Source organism: Aulonocara stuartgranti, assembly GCF_965226115.1.
Source record: "Aulonocara stuartgranti genome assembly, chromosome: 14".
Taxonomy (NCBI): domain Eukaryota; kingdom Metazoa; phylum Chordata; class Actinopteri; order Cichliformes; family Cichlidae; genus Aulonocara; species Aulonocara stuartgranti.
Genome location: NC_138950.1, coordinates 12,429,606 through 12,454,459, shown reverse-complemented (window position 1 = coordinate 12,454,459; position 24,854 = coordinate 12,429,606). Strand labels below are relative to the sequence as shown.

The window sequence follows — 24,854 nt, the reverse complement described above, 5'->3', positions numbered from 1 at the left end:
GGAGACACCAATCTCAGGAGGAGCAAATCCAGACTACAGACAGAACAAGAGATGCAAGGCTCTGCTTGCGCCACAGTTGCCTTACCAATCTCAAGAGATTTCTCAAAGCAGAGAGTTGAGGCAATTATTAATTATTCCTCCTCCTTTAGAAGGAGAACTAAGAAAAAATGTTGATAAAATGTGTGATAGCAGAGAAGACTGAAGGAAACCATCTTGACTAAGCAGTTTTATTTTCAGTTTTAAGGCATAATCAACTGCAATAACTTTTGAATAACTCGAAATATAAAGTTTTTCCTATAGAGCAACCAGAGGAGAATATATATATATATATATATATATATATATATATATATATATATATATATATATATATATATATATATATATATAAACAAACAAAAAACCGCCCAAAACAATATTTTTTGGTTGGCTCAGGTAGTGCTGTGCTTCCTGTGACTTGGCTCTAAATTTGTGTTGCTGAGCAGATAAGAGTTGTTACAGTAAGCTGAAACTTTTTCTCACTAGTTGATACCAGAGATTTCTCAGAATCAACTGTTTTTGACACAAATAATTGTGTTATCCTGTTAAAATTAACACCATTTATTATAAATTTACAGACAGGAAGGAATTATGTTTGCTGCCCAATGTTAATATTGCTGTTTTATTATTAGCCAGAGCCTCTACTTGCTACCTTAATATTAAAATAGCAGATGGCAAACTTGCATTAACTTGCACATCAAGCAATGTTCGAATTCAATATTGCCTTACTGACTTCTCAAAATTCCTCCTAAAGTGTTGCTTAGTGTTCTGAATGTCAACTGTTTCAGCTGCTATTGAGGGAAGGAGCTGTAAGCCTGCTTGTATGCAGCATTACTGCGTAGTGGCTATGTTGGTATTGATACTGTTGCAAAGGGGCATCTAATCCAATAATAGCTATTAGTATCTGGGAATCAATTTTTTCACAATTCTAATATAAAGTGCTGTGCAGTTGTTTTATATTGTCTCAGCATAATTTGATAAATCGATGTCTCAGTTAATACCACCTGCTTTTGTGACTAATACAAATATGTAAGGCATATTGCTGTGATTCATGGCTATTTGATATAAAGTGTGAAATAGCTGTAAAAGGAGGAAAAAGGAGGGGAAAAAAAGGAATGACCTTGAGCAAGTCCTTGGTCTTGGATGTGTTTTCTTTTTCCTGGTGAAATTGCTCCACTGCACATCCGTCTTGAATTTTTCAGTAGGAGCAAGATTATGCTTGCCACATGTTCACTGAGTATATGCACTGCTCAGTACATCCATCCATGTTCCCTTTTTTAATAATTTCATACACTCTGCATAAGTTAAGACATCCTTCAACCCTTAGGTTGTCTTTTGTCAGGAAGCCAAAACATGTGGACATGCTTGTCTTATTTACTATCTTTTCCCTGTCACTTAGGCACTGTTAACACAAACAAGTTTTAGTTTAAAAATGCACAATTTTTCCTTAGTTTAGCCAGATTTTCACTCTGCTTCTGAACTTCAAAATGTCTAAAATTGAGATTGTTTGAAACTACCAAATCTGTGTATGTTTGAAAACATCAGTACTGTGTTTTAGTCTTGAATAGATGAATTATTAGTAATAATGTCACAGACATGTATTTGCTGTCTGATTGGGTCTTAAGCCTTGATTACATGCCACTGTGGTCACGGACAGCTGAAGACCCAGTGGCCATAAAATCATTCCTGTTATACTTCTTTGAAGTCCATTGCCTGGGGCGCATGCGTAGTTGGTGCATTATGATGTGAATCCTTCTCAGACAAGCCCACGCGGTCACAAAAAACAGACAGGCACGTAGATATCATATGGACCCTCACGCTCACCATTTGAGAAAAAATTTCATCACTAGCATACTCACAGACATACTCTCTTATGATTTGTCCCAGCAAGTCCAGTCAAGTCACCGGCCTCATCTAGGATGTCACGCTTCTCTGTGACAAATTGAGTCATCTTGCCTGTTCTGCAGGACGATGACAGTAGTAAGATAGTGGCACTGGCCTGTAATGATGCCCAGTTCTTCCCACAGCTCACTGGTATCAGAGTTGGCATTTGCTTGGTCCTGGAGCTCTGCTGAGTAGGCCAGCTGCAGCAATAAGGCACTGAACGAGGCACTGGTGGTGATCAATTTATATGACTTGCCCGCCAGGGAGGATTGTCAGCATTCGGCCTTGGAGGGCTGCAATTGACAAGAGGACATAGAGATTTTCTATGAAAACATTTGAGATGAGAAGCCACAATGTTTTTCACTGTGTAAATTTGGTAAATGCCTTTCTCTATCATCTCAACACAATCAAATGCTGTTGTTCCCTTCACAAGCTTGCGTGATGAAAATGGCAACGCTAGCAGTACATGACTTCATCCATGCACTCACTGAAAAACTGCAGCACCTGCTTCTTAGTGCATTTTTCTTTTTGGAGCATCTTACACTCATTTTGTGAGGTGGAGATCTCAGTGTGTGCCATTGGATTGTTACCTTTCCAGCTGCATGTTTTGTAGCATTGAACAGCTCCACTAGGCTGCCACTAGGCTGTGTGTCACGATTATATTTTATTGACCTGCTGCGCTGCAGAAATGTCTTCTATAGGAGGCTAAGAAGGCGTTGTTCTCTTTGTCCAACGTGAGGTGTTCCCACGCTTCTTTGTAGAAAACGTTCATTAGCTCCTCATTATCCTCAGCATCAGCCATTAGCAGGAGGACCACATCCATCTCACACTAGGCCCCACTTGGTGCCTAGTGTGGCAATCTCAGTGTACTCAATTGGCACCTTGTCCGAGGACTTCATTGGGTCTTTTTTCAACAAGCCTGGTAGGCTAGCCTGTGATGAAGGCTTTTCAGAGTAAAAATGGGTGCAGAATTCACATGAGCACATGAGCACAGTACAGCAACAGCAACAGCTTAGCTGTGCTGCTACTCAAGAAAAAGCACATATCTAAGAAAAAGCATAGCTAAATATCTGCAACAATGTTTATATGGATAGAGATTCTCATTCACATTTTTTTTACATAGAAACAATAGCATGTATTGTATCACAGAAAATATGCCCATGCACTCAAACTGATACTGTGTTCTAGTGCTGCAGTTCTTTTAACTCAGCAGATTAAATATTTAAAACAAGATTTTTGGTCTTACTTAATTGCATGTCAACATGTCCTCCACTATGACTCAAACTGGTTTGTGGGATCAAGAAGCAAGTCTGTCTTGGGTCAGTGATGTTTTTACAATGCCCAACAGACCCTGGAGATAGATGGGTTAAACATGAGAATATTAAGTGTGGGAGTTTCAGTCCTAACAACACTATTACTAATTCATTCACTGGGTTTTAACATACTGGGCTGAAGTTGCCCTTCAGATGCACTTTTACTTGAATTTCTATCCTAAAGGCATTCCTCACACATAATAGACTACTTGCACTAGGGCATGTGACGTATTTCCGTTTCCAAATAGTACCGCTTGTGCGTTTCCGGTACGTTTGCTTATCTATCGGTAGCTATGCTAATGTCGCTTCAGAATGAGTATAAAAAGGAAAGTATTTAAAACAGAACATTTTCAAAAACAGGAGAAGAAATACTCCGAGCATTGCTGTGTCCCACTTTGTTCAGCTTCAGCCAAATTTAACGGCATACTAAGTTTTCATGCCTTTCCGACCCATTCCGACTTGAGAAGACAATGGCTGGTAAATATACGCCGGGATCATTTCACGATTACCTCTCACACCAGGGTCTGCTGCAGACACTTTGCCAGTGATCAACTCATAGAGCCAACAACCCTCGATGGTCGAAGGAGGCTTATTAAAGGTGCTGTACCAACACTTTTTGAGTGGAATGGCTATAAAGTTGAACCACCGCGGCGTAGTGTTTGGGAGAGAACGGAGCGACGCCCTGAACTAGTTCCTCCTGACGATCAAGAAGAGCACAATCTTACAAGAGATCATGACTACTGCTCAGTCCCTGAGCCGTCTGCATTGGACATATCAGCATCAGCTGCAGAAGACCTGTCCAAAGACGTGGAGACTCTGAGGAAGGAAATACAGGAGTTACGTGTCCAGCGAGAATTTGGGTTACAGCGTTTTGCTGGCTCCGACACTGACATCCGATTCTATACCAGGTACATCTAAGTTCTATTCAAGCTAACTGTTTAAAATATACCAAGGTCACCATCAGTTAAATTTCGAAAGTTTTTCCAGTCTTAATGAAAACAAAATAGAAATTTACTTTTTCTCTGCTGATTGTATGTTTTATGTAGATGCTTTAGTATTTAAACGATATCCTAATGCTACAGGTAAAATACAACACCAAATACTCTTAATCAGACTATTTTATACAGCAATGCCATTAGCATATTTGTCACAGATCACATTATTTTTATGTCAGTGTGTAATGTTAATTAATGATTGACACGATGTATGTCTCTCTCGTGAATAGATTTCCAAGCTATGATCATTTGATGGCATTCTGGGTTTTGATTGAGCCTTGCATCTATAAAATGATCCGGGTTTCAAGAGCCAAGTCAGCTGCCAATCGGAACGAAGAAGTGTTGACACCTGCACGCACATCAACAGTAGGTTATGGGTTTGTTGGTAGTTAGAACTAGAGGTGTAATGTTATTGTATTTATGTACAATAACATTACATTATGTACAGTAGCATACATACACAGGTGTATGTATGCTAGACTCAGTATCCTTTACATACATACACCTCATACACCTGTGCACTACAGCACCTCATTGTTTACCCCATGGTACAGTATGGTATGCCTAACCATTACAAAACATTTAGCCAAGAAAAGAATAATTTTACTAGTTCATAGCTTAAGGAGTAACATTTTCCCTTTTGTTTTCACCTTCCAGAGGCAGCTGCTACAGCCAATTGATGAGTTTTTTCTTTTCCTGGTTTTCCTGTCAGTTGGTTTGAAGGAGAGGGACCTGGCACACCGATTTAACATACACCAGTCCACAGTGAGCCGCATTATTGCAACATGGACAAATTTTCTTGCCACTGCACTGGGGTCTCAGTGCATCTGGCTTACACGTGAAGAAGTGCAAGCTTACCTCCCTGAGGAATTCAAAGATTTCTCAGACACCCAGATGATCCTTGACTGTACAGAGCTGAGGTGTCAGACACCATCCTCACCACTTCTCCAAAGTGAAATGTACTCTTCGTACAAATCCCACTGTACGATGAAAGCCCTGGTTGGCATAGCTCCACATGGTCCAGTGACATTCATCTCTAATCTGTATGCTGGTTCGGTTAGTGACAAGGAACTATTCAAACAATCAGGCATTGCTGAGAAGTTGACTGAAGACATGGCAGTGATGGTAGATAAGGGCTTCCTAATCACCGATTGTTGTAAATGCAAAGTGTACTGCCCACCTTTTCTATCTAAGCAGAAGCAGATGCCAGCATACCAGGTTAAGGAGACGCAGGCCATAGCCAGACTCAGGGTACATGTGGAGTGAGTCATTAGGAGGATCAAACAGAACAAACTTTTTGATAGCATCATTACCATGTCACATGTTTATAATATCAACCAACTGTTTGCAGTGGCATGTATGCTGTCAAATTACCAGAACACAGCATTAGTTAAAAAATGGGTTAAGTGAGACAAGATGGATTTTTCCCAAGACACCAGTGCCAGTACAAGTAACTTATGGAAAATGACCTGCAGCTGAGGCCACTACAGTTGAATTTCTTCCTTCTCAGCTGACAATACTTGATTACAGAACTGGTACTTGAGTGCTGATAGTTGAGTTTCAGTTATTGATAATTCAAATTCATTGCAAATGTTTAATGTTAATAATACTGTTTAATTATACTACTATATTACTATTCAGATTCAACAAAACTATTTATCAAAATTATAAAGTAAATCACTAAATCGTTTTAAAACCATAAGTGACATTGAACTTTTGTAACATCAAAAATACCATTTGTCATTTTCTACAGTTCAGTTGTGTTATTGTCTAAATGTATATCAGTATGCTAGGCATGGAGTTTTAAATACTTACCATGTAAATAAGTTCTGCACAAATTCAATGTTTTAATGTGTGTTTTTAAAAATTAAATTGATGCCATTGCTTAAATAACAGTTTATTGATGTCACATAAAAGTAACATGTAACAACAAAAGAATTCATGAAATATATTGAAAATAAGACATCAGTTATTTTGTTCCAGCCAGCCTGAAGGATCTGTTTTTCTTTTTGCTGTTTTCACTGTTCATTTTTTCAAACAAAGGTATCTTGGCATATATATGTAAAAAAAGAAATAGTCTGCCTTTTCTCTGATTGCATTGTGCACATCTGTATCCATGTATATTCTTTGCACTAGGTAGTCCTCTTGTGCCCACACAACAAAGTCACACCACTGCATCCCACTGATGAGCAGTTGTCCTTGCACTTGCCAGTAATATGCGTGGCTCTTTTTTAGTTTAGGGGTACCACATTCCATCTGCACATATTTGCAGTCAATAAAGTTTTGTACATTGGGACATTTGAATTCGACGAAGCCAAACTGGGGGTATTCATTGGGGTCAAAAACAACACCATCAGGAGATGCAGCAAGCCAGGGGGCAATGGGGTGAATGACCAGACCACAGGGTGAGTAGTTAACATTCATTAGCCTACTATACTCTGCTGCTATTGCAGGCTCCATCTCAGTTCCTCTCCTCATGTCTGCTGTCTGCCTTGTTCCCTTCAATATACGCTCTGCTAGTGACTCGGCCGAGCTCTGGCCTCTGACGTGACACACCTCCCGAAACCTAGAGGCAGTCACTCTGGGCCTTCGGAGCTGATGCCACTCAGACGAAGAGCTTTGCTCACGTGTAGCTTCCTCTATTTTGTGAGCCATTTCCAGAGTTACAGACAACTTTACACAGCTTCCTGCCTACACTTAGTCTGTGTGGTGCCTCACTCTTCCTCATCGACCTGTAGCACAGGGCTCTCACACCGACCTCCCCTGACAACCTGTCTTTATTGGACACTGAATAAAGATACAAGTACCATTAGCATTATTTCTGTATTACTCATTTCAGCATGTCTTAAACATATATATTTTACACTTAGCAAGAGTAGCATTAGGTAGTTAACTACCTCCATAGTTAGCCAACTACCTAAAGCTATTATAACAGTGTCTAACAACAAAAGTGACATTAGTTAAGAAAACCTCAACTATAGTTTAGGACGACATAAAACACCGTTTAAGAAAACATGTAATGTAGAGAACTGACATCAAATGAAGGACATAGCGGAGTAACGTAGTGTTTGCATTTGACGTTAGCTAGCGTTTCTTTGTCAGTTAATTTACGTTTTCTTACCTTCGTAGTTGTGTATATATGATGCAGCATATAACTTAAATCCTTTATCTAATTTGCTGGCGGGGGTAGTCGTCACTCTGCAAATCCGATGAACATCGGTGATGTTCAATTTTGGGAGCTCTTGTAGGCAGCGAGTGTAGAACGTCGCCATGGTTTAACCGCACCGGAAGCACTGGAGCAGGACTACATAGAACGCGGAAGTGTTAGTGCAAGTAGTCCATAGCATAATTCCAGCAGGACATTTTGCATGTGGTGTATTGATTGTTGAGCAGAGTGCCTGGAGGGGTGACATTCATCTGTTACAGTATATGTAGACTCAGGGGCTATGTAAAGGCTAAATCTTTGTATGTACGTCTGTTTGTTTGTGTATTTGTGGCTCCAAGGAAAACGACAATGCCCAGCTGTGCTGCATGCGTTACCCCAGGTGATTCATCGATCGGTGATATAGCAGAGCCTAGCTCAACAGTGAGTGTCTAGACATGACAAAGAGGTGAGGAATACAGAGATATAGAGAGACTGAATCAGAAGGGGGGGAAACGCAGCAAACATGTGATGCTGCAGGTAAAGAGATGCATTTAGACACTCCAAATGTACTGCAAACTCAACATGCATTACTTAAACAGAGACTCGAAGACTGACACATAATTATGCAGTGTCACCTGAATTTCTCACCTCCTACCATGAAGCTCTTTCTTACATAAGCTCATGCTGCTCTGCAAAAAAAAAAAAAATCCTAATGGCTACAAGGCCATGAAACATATAATGTCAAGTTAAACACATTAGAGTGCACTCAGGTCTACTAAAAAGGTCTGATCTGTAGGGGAAGAAAGAGGAGAGTAGAGCAGGATTTAATTTTTTAATGTATTAATTTACTTAGTTGATTAATTTATTGCTCATAATGTTGGCTTAAAGCAGTAGTTCTTAAAGTTGTAATCACCAATTTAGGACAATTAAATGATTTTTGTAAATGTCGCCTACGCACATAACCACATTGGATTTTAAATCAAACAAGATGTGATTGAAGTGCTGACTTTCAGCTGTAATTCAAGGGGTTTAACTGAAGTATTGCTTTAAATCTTTAGGAATTACAGACATTTTTATACATAGTCCCCCATTTTTAAAAGCTCAGAAATAATTGGGTATGTGGAAATAATTTTAATAATAGGATTCCCATGATTTGGATCACAAGCTGTTCCTCTTCTTCCCCATACTTTTCTAATCATTCTGCTTCCATAGAATTCCATAGAATTTATATCCAGAACTGTGCAGGCTCTTTTAAACACTTTCTATCAATGTCTAATCAGCTCTTTTTGTTTATGAGTGTAATCAGTGTAATGTTTACACCTTATTGTAAACTGTGTCTTTATATTCAAGAAGGTGGCTCTTGAATGTAGACTTTGACATCATATGGCATCTCTGTAATAGTGTTCTTGACTTGGCTAAATGTTGTGAAGGGGTTTTGCTTAACTGAAGAAAGAATTCTGCCATCATCCCCAATAGTTATCTTCTGTAGTTTTCCAAGACTTTTGATGTTGCTGTCAGTTAATTTTTCTTTTTTACAATGTGCCACATTGTAGATTTCTCTGATAGGTTTATTTTGGGTTTTCATCATAATGACGGCCTCCTTCACTTGCATCGACATTTGTTTGGACCTCATAGCGAGAGTTTCAGACAGAGCCCAAATGAAGTTCATTTTTGGAATCGTTTCCAAAAGTATTATCTGCTAATTTGTAATAAAATAGGGGAACTGTCCCAACCTGGCCATGAAACTGCTTTTCAGTTAATCCTATCCATCCATCTATCCATTTTCTACCACTTATCTGTGTACAGGTAGCAGTCTAAAGCTTCCTTGAGCAAGGGCAGTGCAAAGGCAGTGTTTGTTGTCAGATGCAGGCAGTGTCAAAAACATGTAGTAGGACTGGACTGTGGGCTTCTCTTGCTTGTGCTATTGTTGGTCCATCAGCCAAATGTGGAGGATATCAAAAATTCCTGATGATTTTCACTGTTGCTCCTTTCCCTGTTTTGGCCCACTTGTCAACCAATAAGCATTTTACCTATGTATAGGTCACCCACATCCAAAAATGTCCAGTTGGGATCATGGAAGACAACGGTAAATGGGATCACATTTATGGTGTGTTAAACGCCTTCTCCTTTTACTCTGAACAGAAACCATATGCAAACAGACACATATGTGGGACCATAATTTACCCTTAAGAGGAGATTATCAGACCACCCTTTTCCCTGCCACCTCTTCCAGCTCTTTCGGATACCAAGGTGTTCCCAAGCCCTCCAAGAGATATATTTTCTTCCTTGTGTCCTTGGTCTGTCCAGAGCCTCCTAAACATTTAAAACATTTCTTTTGCTTATGCCTTGGATTAACACTCTTGAGTACTGATTGTGGTAACATACATAAGCAAAAGCACAAAAATTGGTATTTATGTGGTATTTAGGTCACTTTTTATGGACCTATCTGTGACTCTGTGAGTTCTCATAAGAAGAATGTGCACACAGAGAAGAAATTACTGTTTATAATGTGTTTGCTTTATTTATTTATTTATTTTTTGCTATCAGGTGCCTTTTAAATTTCTCTAAACTATCTGTATTTGTCCATTTTTCTATGCTGTCGTATTACAGTATGACATGAAATTTTAAGGAACTAAATGTACAGTAGTGCACTCTTTGCTTGACACATAAAATGGTACAAAGGTTCCCCACTGGCCTTGGGCTCCACTTTAAGAAACCTGGGCCTGGAGAAGTAGACTTGGTTGAAATACTATCCATAAGCCCATAAGATAGCCAATGGAATATGGTCAGCTATGGACTTGTCTAATGCACACATCAGATCATCACGTCCATGCATCATTCTGAACCATAGGCTATCCACTAGCCATTCCCATTAGCCTCCTATATTAGATTTCCATTTGATTTGATGAGAGTTTTCTTTTTTCTTCTTCTTCTTCTTCTTTTTTTTTTTTGAAGCGAAAGAGAGCCACTCTCCAAACACCAATTTAAAGAGGGATAGCAAAGTAATCAATTCACAAACCGGAGACTGCAAACTGAATTACCTGGATGGTGAGCCTGGTGGTGGTAGGGATCAGCAATGAGAGCCAGTTTCACACCTATCCATATCAAAGGCTTTAAGGGCAGGAGAAGAAGCTGTGAGTTCCTGAATAGTAGCAAGGGATCAGTGATGATTAAAGCTAACCTGAGCATAGCAAGAAGGCAATACAAAGAGGCTATGTGGAACTCACACTTATTTTCCTGATTGATTTTCCAGGCTTCAGGCTTTGTATGTCCACCTTCTTCTGTGGCCCTTTTAAAGGTGAAGCAAAATCTCATTTTGCTTCGCCTTGTTTTGACTAGCAGAGAAAGACTCTTTTCACTATCTTTTTTAATGTTTGTCATTAATGTTTGTTTCAATTACATTTTTTTTTATTTCAAAACTTCAACTATAGAGATATTGTTCTACATTGGAAAAATTCTTAAGGGCCACTATGAGCTATGTAGTCGCAATCAGGATTCATTGTTAGATCAAATATCATAACACCACAAGAGAGATAAGAGAGAGTGGATAAAGGTTCAGCCGTAAAATATTGTGCTTTATTCTAACCAAGTACTTATAATCAACCTTAATAGAGACAGAAATAAAACTGGATCAGAGATGTACCCACTTTAAGCATTTACACTGTCAGAGAGTTTTTGGTTGGAAATAAAGCAGCACTTCATGTTTACATTAGTTACATTAGTGCTCTGTGATCAAATACAATCAGCGTGGTTGAGCAATTTTTGCCAAATGTCAAATGTTTTCATGTGTTTTTTAATTTAGGATTTATTCATGTTAAACTGTACTTGCCTCACCCATCTGTGTGTGTGTACTGGGTTCTGATTTGTAATGAAATGGAAAGGATATATGTGCATGTCACTGGCGTGCCTGCTGGAAGACCTCAAAGATCTTAATACCGTTTCCTTCATTGCCCTCTCTCTCTAGTTTTAGTTCACTGCAGTGTGTAAGTTATCTATAATTTCAAACGTCCAGCTATAAATCTTCATTAGTGGTTAGAATAAAGAAAGGATTTATTTTTCTAGTTCTTCAGAGCAGTTTTGCCATGTAGAAGAATAGGGCTGAAGTCATGGGGCAAAAACTAATCTGCACCTTGCAACTGACTAAAGAGTATTATTGATGGCTTTTACTCTAACTTGGGTGGGGGAAGTGCATCCCCAACCCCTATTCATTTCTCTATGAGACATAGACATTCAGAGCTCGTTAGCAACCAGGGTAAGGTAGGTAAACAGACTCCAGATAATATCTCACTTTTCTCTGATTTCTCATTATATAGCACAATGGGCTGTTAGAAAGCTTTTTTGAGAATGCGCTGGACATATTTGCTTAGGTCCTAATAAGACAACAAGCATCGTCAAAGGTCCTGTTATGGATTTTATTGCATAAATAGTACTATTATTTAAGTACTCAGGATAAAATGCTGTAAAAACAGATTCCACTTATATTCTTTTTTTTAAATTTGGAGTATGAAAAAAAGCACTTTCTGACTGAAAGTGACATCCATCACTGCATATTTTAAAAGTCACAGCAAATTCTGTAAAAAAAAAAAAGAAAGAAAGAAAGAAAGAAAGAAAAGAAAAAAAGTTAGCCATGCATTAAAAGTGCCCAGTAGGTGCTTTAAAATAGACACACTCTGAATCATCCAATTGACACTCTTATCCCTCCAAGCTAGATAGAGCCGGGGCTGGATGTAGACATTTTAAAATGCCAGCCTATCTTTGTTTCCATCTTACAGAGTCCTTATTCAGACCGTACCACAGGAAGTCCATTACGCAGTGATACCCACTGTGGATGTGTAGCCTATCACAGAAAATTATTTCAAGTTCACAATTCAAGAACTGGTGATGTATTGTGTCAGCACATTCCTTTCATACTGTATATCAATAAATTCCATCCCTGTAAGTTTCACTGTATCGCTCCTGAAACATTTAAAAGTGGAGACACTGCAGAAATAGCACCGTACCAAATGATGTTTATCACAAGCGAGCATTTCAGCACACAATCTATATGGCCATTCTTTACAGTACTGTGTCTGTGTGTGTATGTGTGTGTGTGTGTGTGAGAGAGAGAGAGAGAGAGAGTGACTGAAAGAGAGACATTTCCCTCCCTTGAGTATCAGATTCATCTCATCTCTCTTCATTACCATTACACATCCATCCACTGTGAGCTGAACCCCTGGCTGTGGTACTTCACACAGTATTACTTCGCAGTCCCCCATGTGCCCTGGCAACTTCCCCATGCCACTCAGGCCCAATCTACCCATATTACTTCCCCTCAGGCTTCATCTAAGTGTGACTGATAGGGCCAAAACAGGAGAACAAACAGCAGGACTAACTTCCAATAGGATTAGGAGCTGTGAAGCATCAGCACACTTCTTTCTCCCCCTCTATTCCTTCCACAACAATAGACCAGTCCATCCCATCTCCATGCATCAAGGAATAACTTTAGAAAAGTTGCTATGAATGAAATAGACTTAAGTCAGTGTGGGCTGGAATGAAAGCCTTAGAGCCAAAGCAGATTTTATTAACTGGTCAACAACGCTACTCAACAAATTTAGTAAAACTGGAGAGAGAACCACTTTCTGAAGGCTCAGAGCCTGTCTTGCTTCTTTATTATTAACGCCCACCAGTGACGCCATGTTTCAGAGCAAGTGCATGCTGTTACAAAATGAGATCGGGGTTAGATTTCATGAGGCTCCTGAGTGCTCTTACTGTACAGCCCAGTGCTGCTCAGTTACGGGTCATTAGGAACGCCTGCTCCTGCCGTGCACCACACCAGCCCATTATCTGGCCGCCTGGTGCAGGGAGCTTGCTGGGCAAGGCTAAACATTGGTGAAGAGTTTCTGTCCTAGACAAGAAATTATAAGCTAAAGACATACTGTACAGCGAGGAGTAGTAAATTAGTATTATCTAAAAGTGTACAGAAAATATAGATGAAAGAGTTCACTTTTACTCTGTTTGACACTGTATACACATTTTCAAGTCCATGAATCGTAAGGAAAATCTCATCTGTAATACTCCACTGAATGTCTTAGTACAAATTAGCAGTTCAAAAAGATTTTAAGAGCTGGTAAGAATAGTTAGAAGCCATCTCAGCAGGGAGAGAATTTTAAAGAAGTAGCCTTAACCTAAAACAAACAAATGCTATTTGTGATATCACTAAAGGGTCTTGAAATGGGCATTGTGCATGTCTTCGTCTTCTTCTTCTTCTTTTGGTTGCTGCCTTTAGAGGTTGACCAACTGCCTTGATCTCACACTATCCCTAACATCCTCTTCTGTCACACCAACCCTCTCCATGTCCTTCTTCACTACATCCATGAACCCCCTCTGTGGGCTTCTTTGCACATATCAAAAGCATCTTAGCTTTGCCTCTTTTGCTTGGCTTTAAACCATAAAAGTGCCGAATAGTGTGGTTTGCATAGACATTAAAAAACATGTTTTCAGCACTGTGTGAAAAAGCTGTTTCAGACTCTATAATTAATTAAATCAATTTGCAACACTTAAAATCAACCATTTATTAAGTCTTGTTAGGGCCTGGATTTTTTGATTTTTGATTTAGTGTAATTTATGTTTTCCAAGAAAAACAACAACAACAACATGACAACAGACAAGATTCTAAGACACTGAGACTTTAAAATGAGGCTTTAAAACCCAGTGAGTGAAGTCATGGTGATCACATCTGTCTTTACTGGAGATAACTAAACAGATGTCTCTGTTATCTTATCAGTGATGATTGTCAGAGGATAGAATTTTGCCAGATGGTCAAGCGCGGATATAGTTGATAAAAAGAGATGGAAGAAGTGGATGAGGGTCACTGAGTTTCTCAGTCAAGGCTCTGAGATCTCTTTCTTCACTCTTTAAAGCTTTGATACATTTTCTTTCTGGTATATCCCCAAAATATCTATACGTTTTACTCTGACATAATCGTTACACAGTCAGTGTTCTTATATTGTAAATATCACTGGCTTTAGGGCTAGCATATTATTCAATTTTCATTTTTCTATACTATAATGATAAGATGACATTCCTATTAGAGCAGGGTTTTAAAGTCAAATACATTCTTTAATCAGGCAATTGCTCAATCATTAAGATCTTGTACACATTTGCATCGTATGCTATTTGACTTTTTTCAGCTCTCCATTGCTCTAAGTAATGGTCCCAGTATCACTGGTGTGTCTGCAGGGGAAGCACAGGCAGCAGGAAGCTTTTGGCTATTTTTAGCATGATTATCTCATACTTCCTTTCTGTGAAACAACACAAGATGTAATAGGTGAATCTTTCCTCATATTTGATATTCCTGGGTGTATTTGCCGGTGAAAAGGTTGTGTAATTGCAGAGAGCGCAAATGTATTGTGTGCTCAGGTGCAGCAGTAGGAGATTTGGCAATAGAAGTGTTATTTTGAATGCAGTATGGCACAATTTCAAAAATTATGTAAAAAAAAAAAAATGTTTAAAATGTACAACTAACATCTGTTGTTTTAATGCCAGCAAACCAACCTATACAAGCAGGTAAGCATGCTGAGATTTATATTTATCATGAGCTGTGCAAAACCTACTTTACAGACAGTGCACAGGCAAAAATCATGCTCTATCAACTGCATGCAAATGAGCTCTCTCCACGGGAGCAACCTTAGTAAGTGTGGGTTTGAGGGCTCCATCTCTTCAGCACTGCTGAGTTCATGCATGATTGAGAGTATTTTAGTTCATGATGCTGTGGTTTCTATTCTCGTTAATGGGAGGACACATATCTAAAAAGACTAAGTGTGTTTTGTCCTCTGAGACATCATAAAAAACTGGTGAGGACTTTATTCAGTACTTATCTTGTTTACATTAAGCAGTTAATTGCACTTGAAAGTTGTATACACATGTATACACAGTCTCTATACTATACTCTTTTATATATAGTTGTATGTAACTCACCCTTTAGCTGGTTCACACTCACATCACCACCATGACCAAGGATCTATACCCTATGCAAAATACACTTTATAGATATCCACTGTAATACTTTGCATGAATTGTTTTTCCATCTGAATGACCTGCACAAACATACTTTTGGCCAGAGAGTATTCTGAACTGATGACAATGAACTAACCATTTGAGATCAGCAAGCAGGAAATGACCTAATAATAACATCATTCAAATGCAGCTTTATAGTTAATGCACTGGTTAGGCTGCTCAATGCTTTTTATTAACATCACTCTATTTATCAATAATTTATTAGATGTTGCATTTAAAAATCAATGCTTGAACTGTAAACTGTAACAAAATGCTACGAGAATGACAGAAACTATTTTTAGCAAGCTAAAAAAAATTCCCCACAGATTTTTAGAGGTTGAAACACAAAACTCGCGGTGGATATTACCGAGATATGTCACTAAGGATTATAAAGTTAATTCAAAGCACAATTATGCGTAAGCGATACCGATGCTATTTCACTTGGATTAGCTCATCATAGTTGACTACAAGGTATAAAAGATGACTGGTTACGAGAAGCTCACAAAGATGACAGCCTGTTTCTCTGTCCTGATGGTAGTAAGATATACTCACTATAAGAGCATGTCATACATCACTGAGGATCTCTCTCTCTTTTCCACCACTCGGGATGCACTAAATTGTAATGCAATGCAATCTCTTCTGGATACTGATATAGTTCCATGCCTTAGCAAGAACTAATTTTAAAAGAGATCTTCCAATTCAGTTTTTAGAAGAATGGAGTAAAAAAAGTGTATACAAACATACACATACACACAAACACACCCCAAAAGAGCAAAGAAAGCCCCCAAAACAGATGCTTCTTTGCAGATATCTTTGAAATTCATTCAAAAATCTGCAAAAATCATTCACTGACTCAGAAACTGCAATATAAAGACGCTAACACTTCAGCTGAGGCTGTGCAGTAAACAATGGGTCATTAGAGGCAATTATGACCAGCCTGTCTTCTCATCACCAAATTATATTATTGTATCTTTGATGGGTGGTTGAATGGATAGACAAATAGGGAGGGTGGGGGATTGTGTGGCATGTTGTGGCTGCATGTCTGTAGAGTGAGTTCTCGTGTTTCTCTTTCATTTAGGCCTTTAAAAAATATATATCGAAAATCTATAAGAAAATGTTCTGCTTGTGTCTGCAACACATGCTGCTAAGAGCATCTCTGTGCTGACCTGCATTACGCAGTTATATTTTAAGGTCTTTACTCTACCTCAACTCTTGATCGGCAAACTGCATTCCTGCACTGGTCTTCATACTGGGGACCTCAATTTGAAAGGGGAATTTGAGGATTATCTCCTTAGTTGTTATACAGTGAGGCTAGATATTAAGTGGGTTTATGAGATTCATGAATCTCATGCATCTTCTCATTAAAGTGATGTTAAAGTGCAGAGGTTTCAGCATCACTTTGTCAGATAACAAGAGAACGTAAAGTATGACATACTTGTCAAATGCTGAATTACTATTTGTCCATCTTTGCATTTTAATATCATGTACAGTATATTTCAACAAGAGAAGTGATTAAACTCGACATTGCACATGTGCCAAAGGTTATGAGAAAATTCTGTCTGATTTAACGAAAGTAGGAATTAAAAAAAAAATCCAATAAAGCTTAGCCGTGCCCCAGAAAGAGAAGATGCTAAACAGAGGCTGGTTTTTCATTTAGACTTTGCCTCTTTCTCTCCCTCCCTTTTCCTGTTCCCTTATTACCCTGCAGCTCAGAGAGGAAGGGAAATTATTTTGGTTGAGCCAGCACTGTAGTAAGGACAGACTGACTGAGACCTGTAGCAGGGGGCTGTGTCTATGTTTGAGACTGAGCTGGAATAGAAAGGTCTAAAATGGAGAGAAATATTATTTCAAGCATCTCTCTGACCTCAAATTCAACTGCAGCATCGCTGTACATCGCTGTTTCATTCATGAAGATGTTGCCATATGTGTGTGAATGCATGCATTGGAGTGCTTGACCTCACATGTGCACACTGCAGTGGATGCTTGGAAATGTCCTGTCCCTTGCGGGTGATGTGGGGACTGTTCACAGATGGCTGCCAGTGAAACTCAGTCTTAATTGTGGTCCACACCTGTCCTCTCAGGGGTAATGACAGCGTCTCACTTCGCTCTCTACCATTTGATGTGTCCTTCCGCTATTTTCCACACCTCTGTCCTCAGTCACTCCCGATGATTTTCTCTTCCCCAAGTGGAGCAGGTGAGCTTTTTTGGCTTTCACCGCAACCTCAACATCCCCACAGGCATCTCTTCTTTCCTGGTATGACAAGAACAACAGCCATGTCTATTCATCACCTTATTAACACTGACATAAAACTACTTGTTTCCAAGTTGTATCTTCTTATAGCATCCTAATTATGTGAATGAAAATGACACGCAGCATGGGTGTTGCTATTGAAAATACTGCACCTTCAGAAAGATATTATTATAGGTGTGAAATGAGAACAGTCTCCTAAAGGTGACAAATATCACAAGCAGGTTTTTCCCAAAGAATCCAAAGTTTAATTACACACAGATATAAATATCCCTTTCTCTCTAGCAACTCACAATCGACTCTGTACTTGGGCTCAATTTATGCACAACCAAAGCAACAAAAACTGATGGTGCTGCATTAAACACTGGGTGTATCAGTCCCATTGATCTGAGTCATTTTTCAGTTTTAGATTCCTGGTTTTCACAATGATTCTGGTCATGTTAAGTTTCAGTACTGTTGCTGAATGGTTCTTGATTTTATTTTCATTCTGCTAGTGCCAATAGCTCTTTTTAGAGAACCGGCTCTTTCGGTTCGGCTCACTAAAAAGAGCCGGCTCTTTCGGCTCCGAACCGGCTCTTCAGGTTGTTTTGTTGCTTTAATTTATTTATTATTAACAGTATTATAAAATTATGCACAAAAGGAATTACTAACGTAAAAAAAGTGGTTTTATTTATATATGTTTATATATAAATATATGCGGTGGCCCCTAGAGACAAAACACGTACAAACTCCAAGACACATTTCTAGCATGAACTGAACTTCCAAAGCAGAGCTACTAGATCACTTAAATTACACAATTGAAAGCATGTGTGTATTGTTTGTGTATTTATACACAGGCACTCATATATATTCAAATAATTAAAAAAAAAATGTTCATTTACCTGTTACTACCACACAACAAATCCAGTCATTGGTACTTGCTGGCTTGTGTAGCCACTCGGTAACAAAAGTTCAACACTGCCCCCAGCATCCTGGAGCACTTCTGTTGTCTTTTGTACGTGTTTTGAGTTTTTATGTGCTTCTGAGTTTTTACGTGTTTTGGAGTTTGTATGTGTTTTTACGTGTTTTGGAGTTTTTACGTGTTTTGGAGTTTGTACGTGTTTTTACGTGTTTTAGAGTTTTTACGTGTTTTGGAGTTTGTACATGCTTCCGAGTTTGTACGTGATTTGAAGTTTGTATGTGCTTTATCTCTAGGGGCCACCGTAAAAATACTTTTGTTTATTCACTCCACATAAAATGTAATAAATAAATCATATAATACAAAAATCAACTATTCACATTTCAACTTTTAACTATTTAAATTTTCAGCTTTTTCCTTTTACAAATTTAAAGTGAAACAACACAAAACACTGCAAACCACAACACAATTAAATATAAATTAAAATATGAAAACAAAAAGAAACATGCACATTCTCTGTCAAATGGACCTGCATGAATAAGCTTTCTGAATCCTTTATCATCTGCAACTGAAAATAGTTGTGGATGATTACTATACCTTTCTAATGTGACGTTGTTGTCCCTGGCTCTCTTTCTCTCTCTCCCCCTCTGGCTCTGTTCCTGTGCTACTGAGTTTAACTACTGCCCCTCCCCCCTCTGCCCAGCGTAAAGCACAAGGCTCGCATGCTGAGTGAAGCAGAAAAAAAGTGCGAGAGAGAGGGTGAGAGAAAGAAAAAAAAAAACACACGTGACGGCTCGCGATAAGGAGCCGGCTCGCGTCGTTCACGTCAAAGAGCCGGCTCTAAGAGCCATTTCGTTCGCGAACGACCCATCACTAAGTGCCAAGTGTCAGTTTTTATGATTTGGGGTTTGTGATCTGGTGAAGTTTTTGAGTTGTGGTTCTGGTTAAATGTTCCCAGTGTTTATGGCTTGTTAATGGCTTATTGCAAATTCATTTGTGCATTCAACGCAGTGGTAGCAAGCCTTTTGTGTGTGGGACACTCACTGGAATAACAGTTCAAGTGGCTTTATAATCCTATGAACAGTGTTGGTCAAGTTACTTGAAAAAAGTAATCAGAAACTAATTACTGATTACTTCCCCAAAAAGGTAATCCCATTACTTTACTGATTACTTATTTTCAAAAGTAATTAATTACTTAGTTACTTTTAAAAACACGATTTACAACCTGAATAGGTAATAAAGCAATAGATCTGTCAACCCAATCCTACTTTTTCTGCATAATCCATCATACAAAATGTAATCAAATGGAAAAGTCTCTTTTTTTTAAACTTGTTTTTGTCACGGGCTGCGACGGCAGACCGTGGAGTTGTAGGGAAAGAAGGGCCCAAATGCAAGACTCTAGTGAATGACAGTGGATTTATTTATGGACAGAAACGACAACTACCGTATTTCCCGGACTACAAAGCGCACCTAAATATTAGCCGCACAAGCTAAAATCAGGGGAAAATCCTGTTTTGTACATACATTAGCCGCACCTGACCAAAAGCCGCAGGTGTTTCAATGTTGACTTATCATATGTAAGAGAATATGCACAAAGCGAATTGTCAGGAAAGAGATGGCTGTTTGGAGACACATCCCTTTTATTAATATTTTGAAAAACAAGTTATGAGTACATATTTGCATAACTTTTTAGGTATATGTACAAGTAGCGGTAATTACAAGTAGGAAACATGTACTGTGCTTCATAAATGAGTAACAAATGTAGTACATAACAATAACCTAGGGCACACCAGAAAAATAGATTGGACTACCTTTTAGGCTCAGGTGCAGTGACATGGCTTTAACAAGAAGAAAAGTCAGTCATTCACCACCATCTTCCTGCGCACTAAAACCACCAAAGTCCTCTTCTCCAGTGTCGGATACGAACAGGCTCAGGATGGCTACGTCATCCACTCTCAGCTTCTTTCCTTTGTTGTCAGTGTCAGAGTCGAACACCCTCTGAAGGGCCGTCGCGGTGTCCTCCTCTCCATCATGCAGCAGTCCAGCCCTTCGAAATCCGTTGGTGATCATGGATGTTTTTACACTTTTCCACGCTGTCAGATTCCACCGGTGGAGTTGGGCATAACTTGCTTTTCGCACGTTTATCGCCGCACATCATCCACGACTCCCGCTGAACGCATAGCACTACTTTGAAGTTTATTTTTCGCGCTACTTTTACGGCACTATGTTGCCTGGCGGATGGACATGTGACCAACATACCACTCTTGAACCCGATACTGTGTGTCTGATCACATGCTGGTGCAAAAAGTAGCGGCTTATAGCCCGACAATTACGGTATATACAATCCAAGCACTGTGACTCCTGTGGCGATTCCTCTAAGAATCCCACACAGTGCACGTGTCCATAGCAGTGAAAAGGTGACAACTCCAAAAACCCGATTCCACTCCATGATTTCCCCTCGTGACGACGTTCCTGACTCCCGACTCCTGGTGACACAAAAACACACACAGCTCAGCAGGCAGCCTTTAGTAGCGAAGCCGATCTCAACACACTATTCTACGGAGGTACTTAACAGGTTCGACTTAGTATAATCCCGCGCCGACTGGGGCTCCGCCACCTTCATAAATAAGGCGCCCCTCATGAAGCCATCAGCTGCAGCTGGTGAGGGCTAATGGGCGGCAGGTGCGGCAGTCCCCAGTGCGGGAACACTTCCGGGTCGCAGTCCCCTCAGCGACCCCAAAACATCGGGGAGCACACAGGGAGAAAGGACAAAAAGGGAGAGAAAACCACCAAAACATAACATATGGAAAAACATATACAAGAAATACATGAGCTCTGGGTCATCAGACCCAGACCATGACAGTTTTATCTGTTTTAATCTTTTAACTTTATGCATCAAGCATAAATTTAATTATATGCAACATTCTCTGACTTGAAGAAATTAGTTTAACATTTAAACCTATTTTCTGCACATTCCAGAACATAAAATAAAATGTTTTTTGTGTTTACACTCAGTCTTTCAAATAGGTGCAAGTAAAACACAGCAGAAAGTAAATAAAATCAAAGACTAGCAGTCCTGTTGCTCTATTTTCACCTGTAAAGCAGGAGTGGGGTAGGCGGAGGTGTGCTCTGGTGCAGGTGTGGCGCAGCGGTCAGTGGAAGAATCCGCGAGTTTCTCTGTGAATTTCCCATTACGTGGTTGCGCACTCAGAGCTTGTTTAGGGGTTTTTTTCGGAGTAAAAATAAGTTTTCTTCCCACGCACAGCGGACACTAATGTTTTTGTCACTTTTTATGGAATCAAACTCAAAGTAAGGTCAGTACTTCCAAGCTTTAAACGCTGCACGCTCATACTCTCTCCCGCACTCAATATATGATCCATTGTTGATCTGCACACAGCTGTTGTCACTAACGGCGCACTCGCTTACGTCACTGTCATGAGACATTCTCGCAAAAGATCACGGTTTTAGTAACACAGTAACGCAGCGTTCCTACGGGAAAGTAACGGTAATCTAATTACCGTTTTTGCAATAGTAATCCCTTACTTTACTCGTTACTTGAAAAAGTAATCAGATTACATCTCTGCCTATGAATAGGGATCATATTAAACTTTTCTGTTTTGGCTTTGCTGACAAATAAACAACTGTTTGGCGTCCTGAATTGTTCTGTGCTGCTTGCCTTTTCTTGGGAGTGGAAGAAGTGGGGAGTCGCACTTCACGTTATATATATATAAGCAATCCCTAGATGGGGGCATGCCAACTTCCCAAACCCCTGTTTGAGTTCTGTTTTAAACACCGTTAGCTTATCTCAGTTCGAGCAGAATAAAATATTTAATTTTTTAAATTTATAGATTATTTAGTTACATTAGAGGCAAAGATCTTTTGTCTGTCTTGTATCTCAATATTTCACAGTTTCACAATTGCTCAGCGATCCTTCAAAGACCAGCAGGAGCTGCAGGAACCTGGACAAATATGGGGAGTACACAAGCAATTCTTCTGATAGTGTCAGGGTCCCCCTTGTATAAAAGGATACTAGCAGCAGCCAGTAGAACCTCTCAACCACCCAGTAATGCACCTATGATCTGAATTTTAAAATCCTACAGTGTGTTGTTTTTCTTCTTGTCACCTGGTAGGATGACAACAATAACCCATCAGTCTTTTACTGCTGAGGGGTAAAAATACACACAAGTGTTGCACATATACTCATATATTCCCTAAAACCATAATTTTCCTTGATTTAACCCAAACTCTTGGATATTAAATCCATCTTATCAGATACAGGTCAACTCGAACCAGGAGTGGCATCAATGTACAAACATCTGAAGCATCTGAAAAACAGTTTAAAGTTTTAAAATATTCTATTTTTTTGTATTTGGCTCACTTTATAAAAATTAGTAGTATTTTTAGTATTTTTACTGCTCTCAAATGTCAAATCTGGTCAAATTTGACCCAGACAATATGTAAGGATTAAACCTGCCTACATGTGCTGTATGCGGGTCCTCTCAACAACCAACACATAGTGCTGGGAGCCTTTTAGTTTATCAGCAGTATAATTCACAAATACCAAAACTTTTTTGTGCCTGAAGCGCATCAACTGATAAAATTAAGTCTCTGACAAACTGTATACTATATATATATATATATATATATATATATATATATATATATATATATGTGTGTGTGTGTACATATATATATATATATATATATATATATATATATATATATATATATATATATATATATATATACATAGTGTCCCTTAATGGAAATGATGGAAAAAATGACTGATTTAAATGCAGAATAAAGACGTTTTAATGGTTTAGCAAAAATGTTGAAGTAAATGTTAGTTGTAAAGTAATTTTATTACTACATTAATTATCGTATTATATCTGTTTTGGCTTGATATAATATAAAAAATGAAATTAATAGTTAAAAGAGTTTCATTTTTAGACAGTCTGTAGTATTCAAATGACTCATTATGTATTTATTTAATTCTACTGTGATTCACCAACATGGTTTTAGTGAAAAATTTAGTAAGTTTGGGATTGCATAAATCTCACAAGGGACACTTTTTTTAAAGCCAGACTGCACAGCTATTTATGAGACACTCCTTTTTTTATTTTCCTTGTATAGGTTCTTTGTGCAATGGCTGTTTCCTGTGAAGATGTCCATTTTCCATGGTAATTTCCGCTCCATTTACATTTAATAATCAGGTTTCCATTATAATCAAAGGTAATCCCTTCTTCCCACATGTAACTGTATCATCTGCCTGGGGACGTGAGCAGAAATCCAATTACCCTAGGAGCTATACATAGTTTATTTAACCAATTCTGACATATCTTTGAGGTCATGGTGTAAATCAAACTGGTTAATAGCATGACAATATTGGCTGATTCCTTTTTAAATGTGCTACAAATGAACTGGTGCATTTGGGTAATTTGCTAAGGAGAAAAGGCCTGGTTAATGCTAATAGGTGCAGTAGCTCCTGCTGTCTGGGCAGTGGTTATAAAACGTCTGTGTCCTCTGTGGTGCTTCTTGAATTACTGAGTCTAAGTGTGACTACTATATCGACAGAAAGGAGAACAAACTAATGTTAGTCTTGCCATGTCTTGCCACAGCGCTGCCTAAAAGTCAGAAAGAAAATTAACGGCTGTTTATTATTAAGGGATTTAATAAGCTCCCATGAGCAATATCGACACCCCTTTGCTTTAGACTGTATCTGGCCAAAACAATGTGACTGGCCTTCATCTCATATAAACAAGCTGTGTTTAATAGTATTAATAAGCCAAGAGTAAAATGCCATCTGTAAAGTAGCCATTTGTAAGGCTGTCAGCTCCAGTCCAGCAGGCGTACACCAGCCATAGTTTAAATGTCATCTGTTGGCTGTATACACAGCCAGGGCAAGCTGAATAAAACTTCAGTCAGTCCAATAAACGGATAGTATGATATGGCCTCTGATATGGCAATCAATAGACCCTGTCTGTTGAGGGAATACTGTGTTCCTCTTGGCACCTAGGTGGGTTGGGCATTGCCGTAACCAGAACCCCATGCCAAGCAGGGTGGATTACAGTAGGCAGGTTGGGAAGAAGGCATAACAGAAGCTGAGACCATACTGAGTCACAGCTTACAGAAACAGCGTGGCCCGATATGGCCCGTCTAGCTTTTACTCTCTCCCTTTGCAGACCTCACACCCATAATGCTGACACATGTATGCAGGGATTTCCAGGAATAATCTGCCCTGCTTTCTGCAGTGCTTCACAAGTCACATCTTTTCTGGTTTCACCACCACCCCACACAC

The 24,854-nt window shown here is 39.0% G+C and overlaps 2 protein-coding genes and 1 long non-coding RNA gene across 4 annotated transcripts in view; 2 read left to right on the top strand and 1 right to left on the bottom strand.

Annotated features, from left to right (window-relative positions):
- Nucleotides 1-24,854, top strand: part of rtn4rl1b (reticulon 4 receptor-like 1b) — a 152,314-nt gene that overhangs the window by 83,903 nt on the left and 43,557 nt on the right. The gene's annotated exons all lie outside the window — the stretch shown is intronic.
- Nucleotides 458-23,161, bottom strand: LOC309688321. 2 transcript variants are annotated; one of them, XR_014271045.1, is made up of 4 exons: nucleotides 21,130-23,161; nucleotides 19,154-21,042; nucleotides 17,372-17,661; nucleotides 458-2,216 (listed from the first exon to the last, which is right to left on the bottom strand). It is a non-coding gene; the product is annotated as an uncharacterized lncRNA (long non-coding RNA). The 2 variants fall into 2 exon arrangements; XR_014271046.1 differs by lacking the exon at nucleotides 458-2,216 and having other exon boundaries at nucleotides 10,632-17,661.
- Nucleotides 3,436-6,886, top strand: LOC309688320 (uncharacterized protein). Its single transcript, XM_082503959.1, has 3 exons — nucleotides 3,436-4,144; nucleotides 4,462-4,597; nucleotides 4,889-6,886. The coding sequence occupies exons 1-3, from the start codon at nucleotides 3,549-3,551 to the stop codon at nucleotides 5,495-5,497; spliced, it is 1,341 nt and encodes a 446-aa protein (XP_082360085.1). The 5' UTR covers nucleotides 3,436-3,548; the 3' UTR covers nucleotides 5,498-6,886.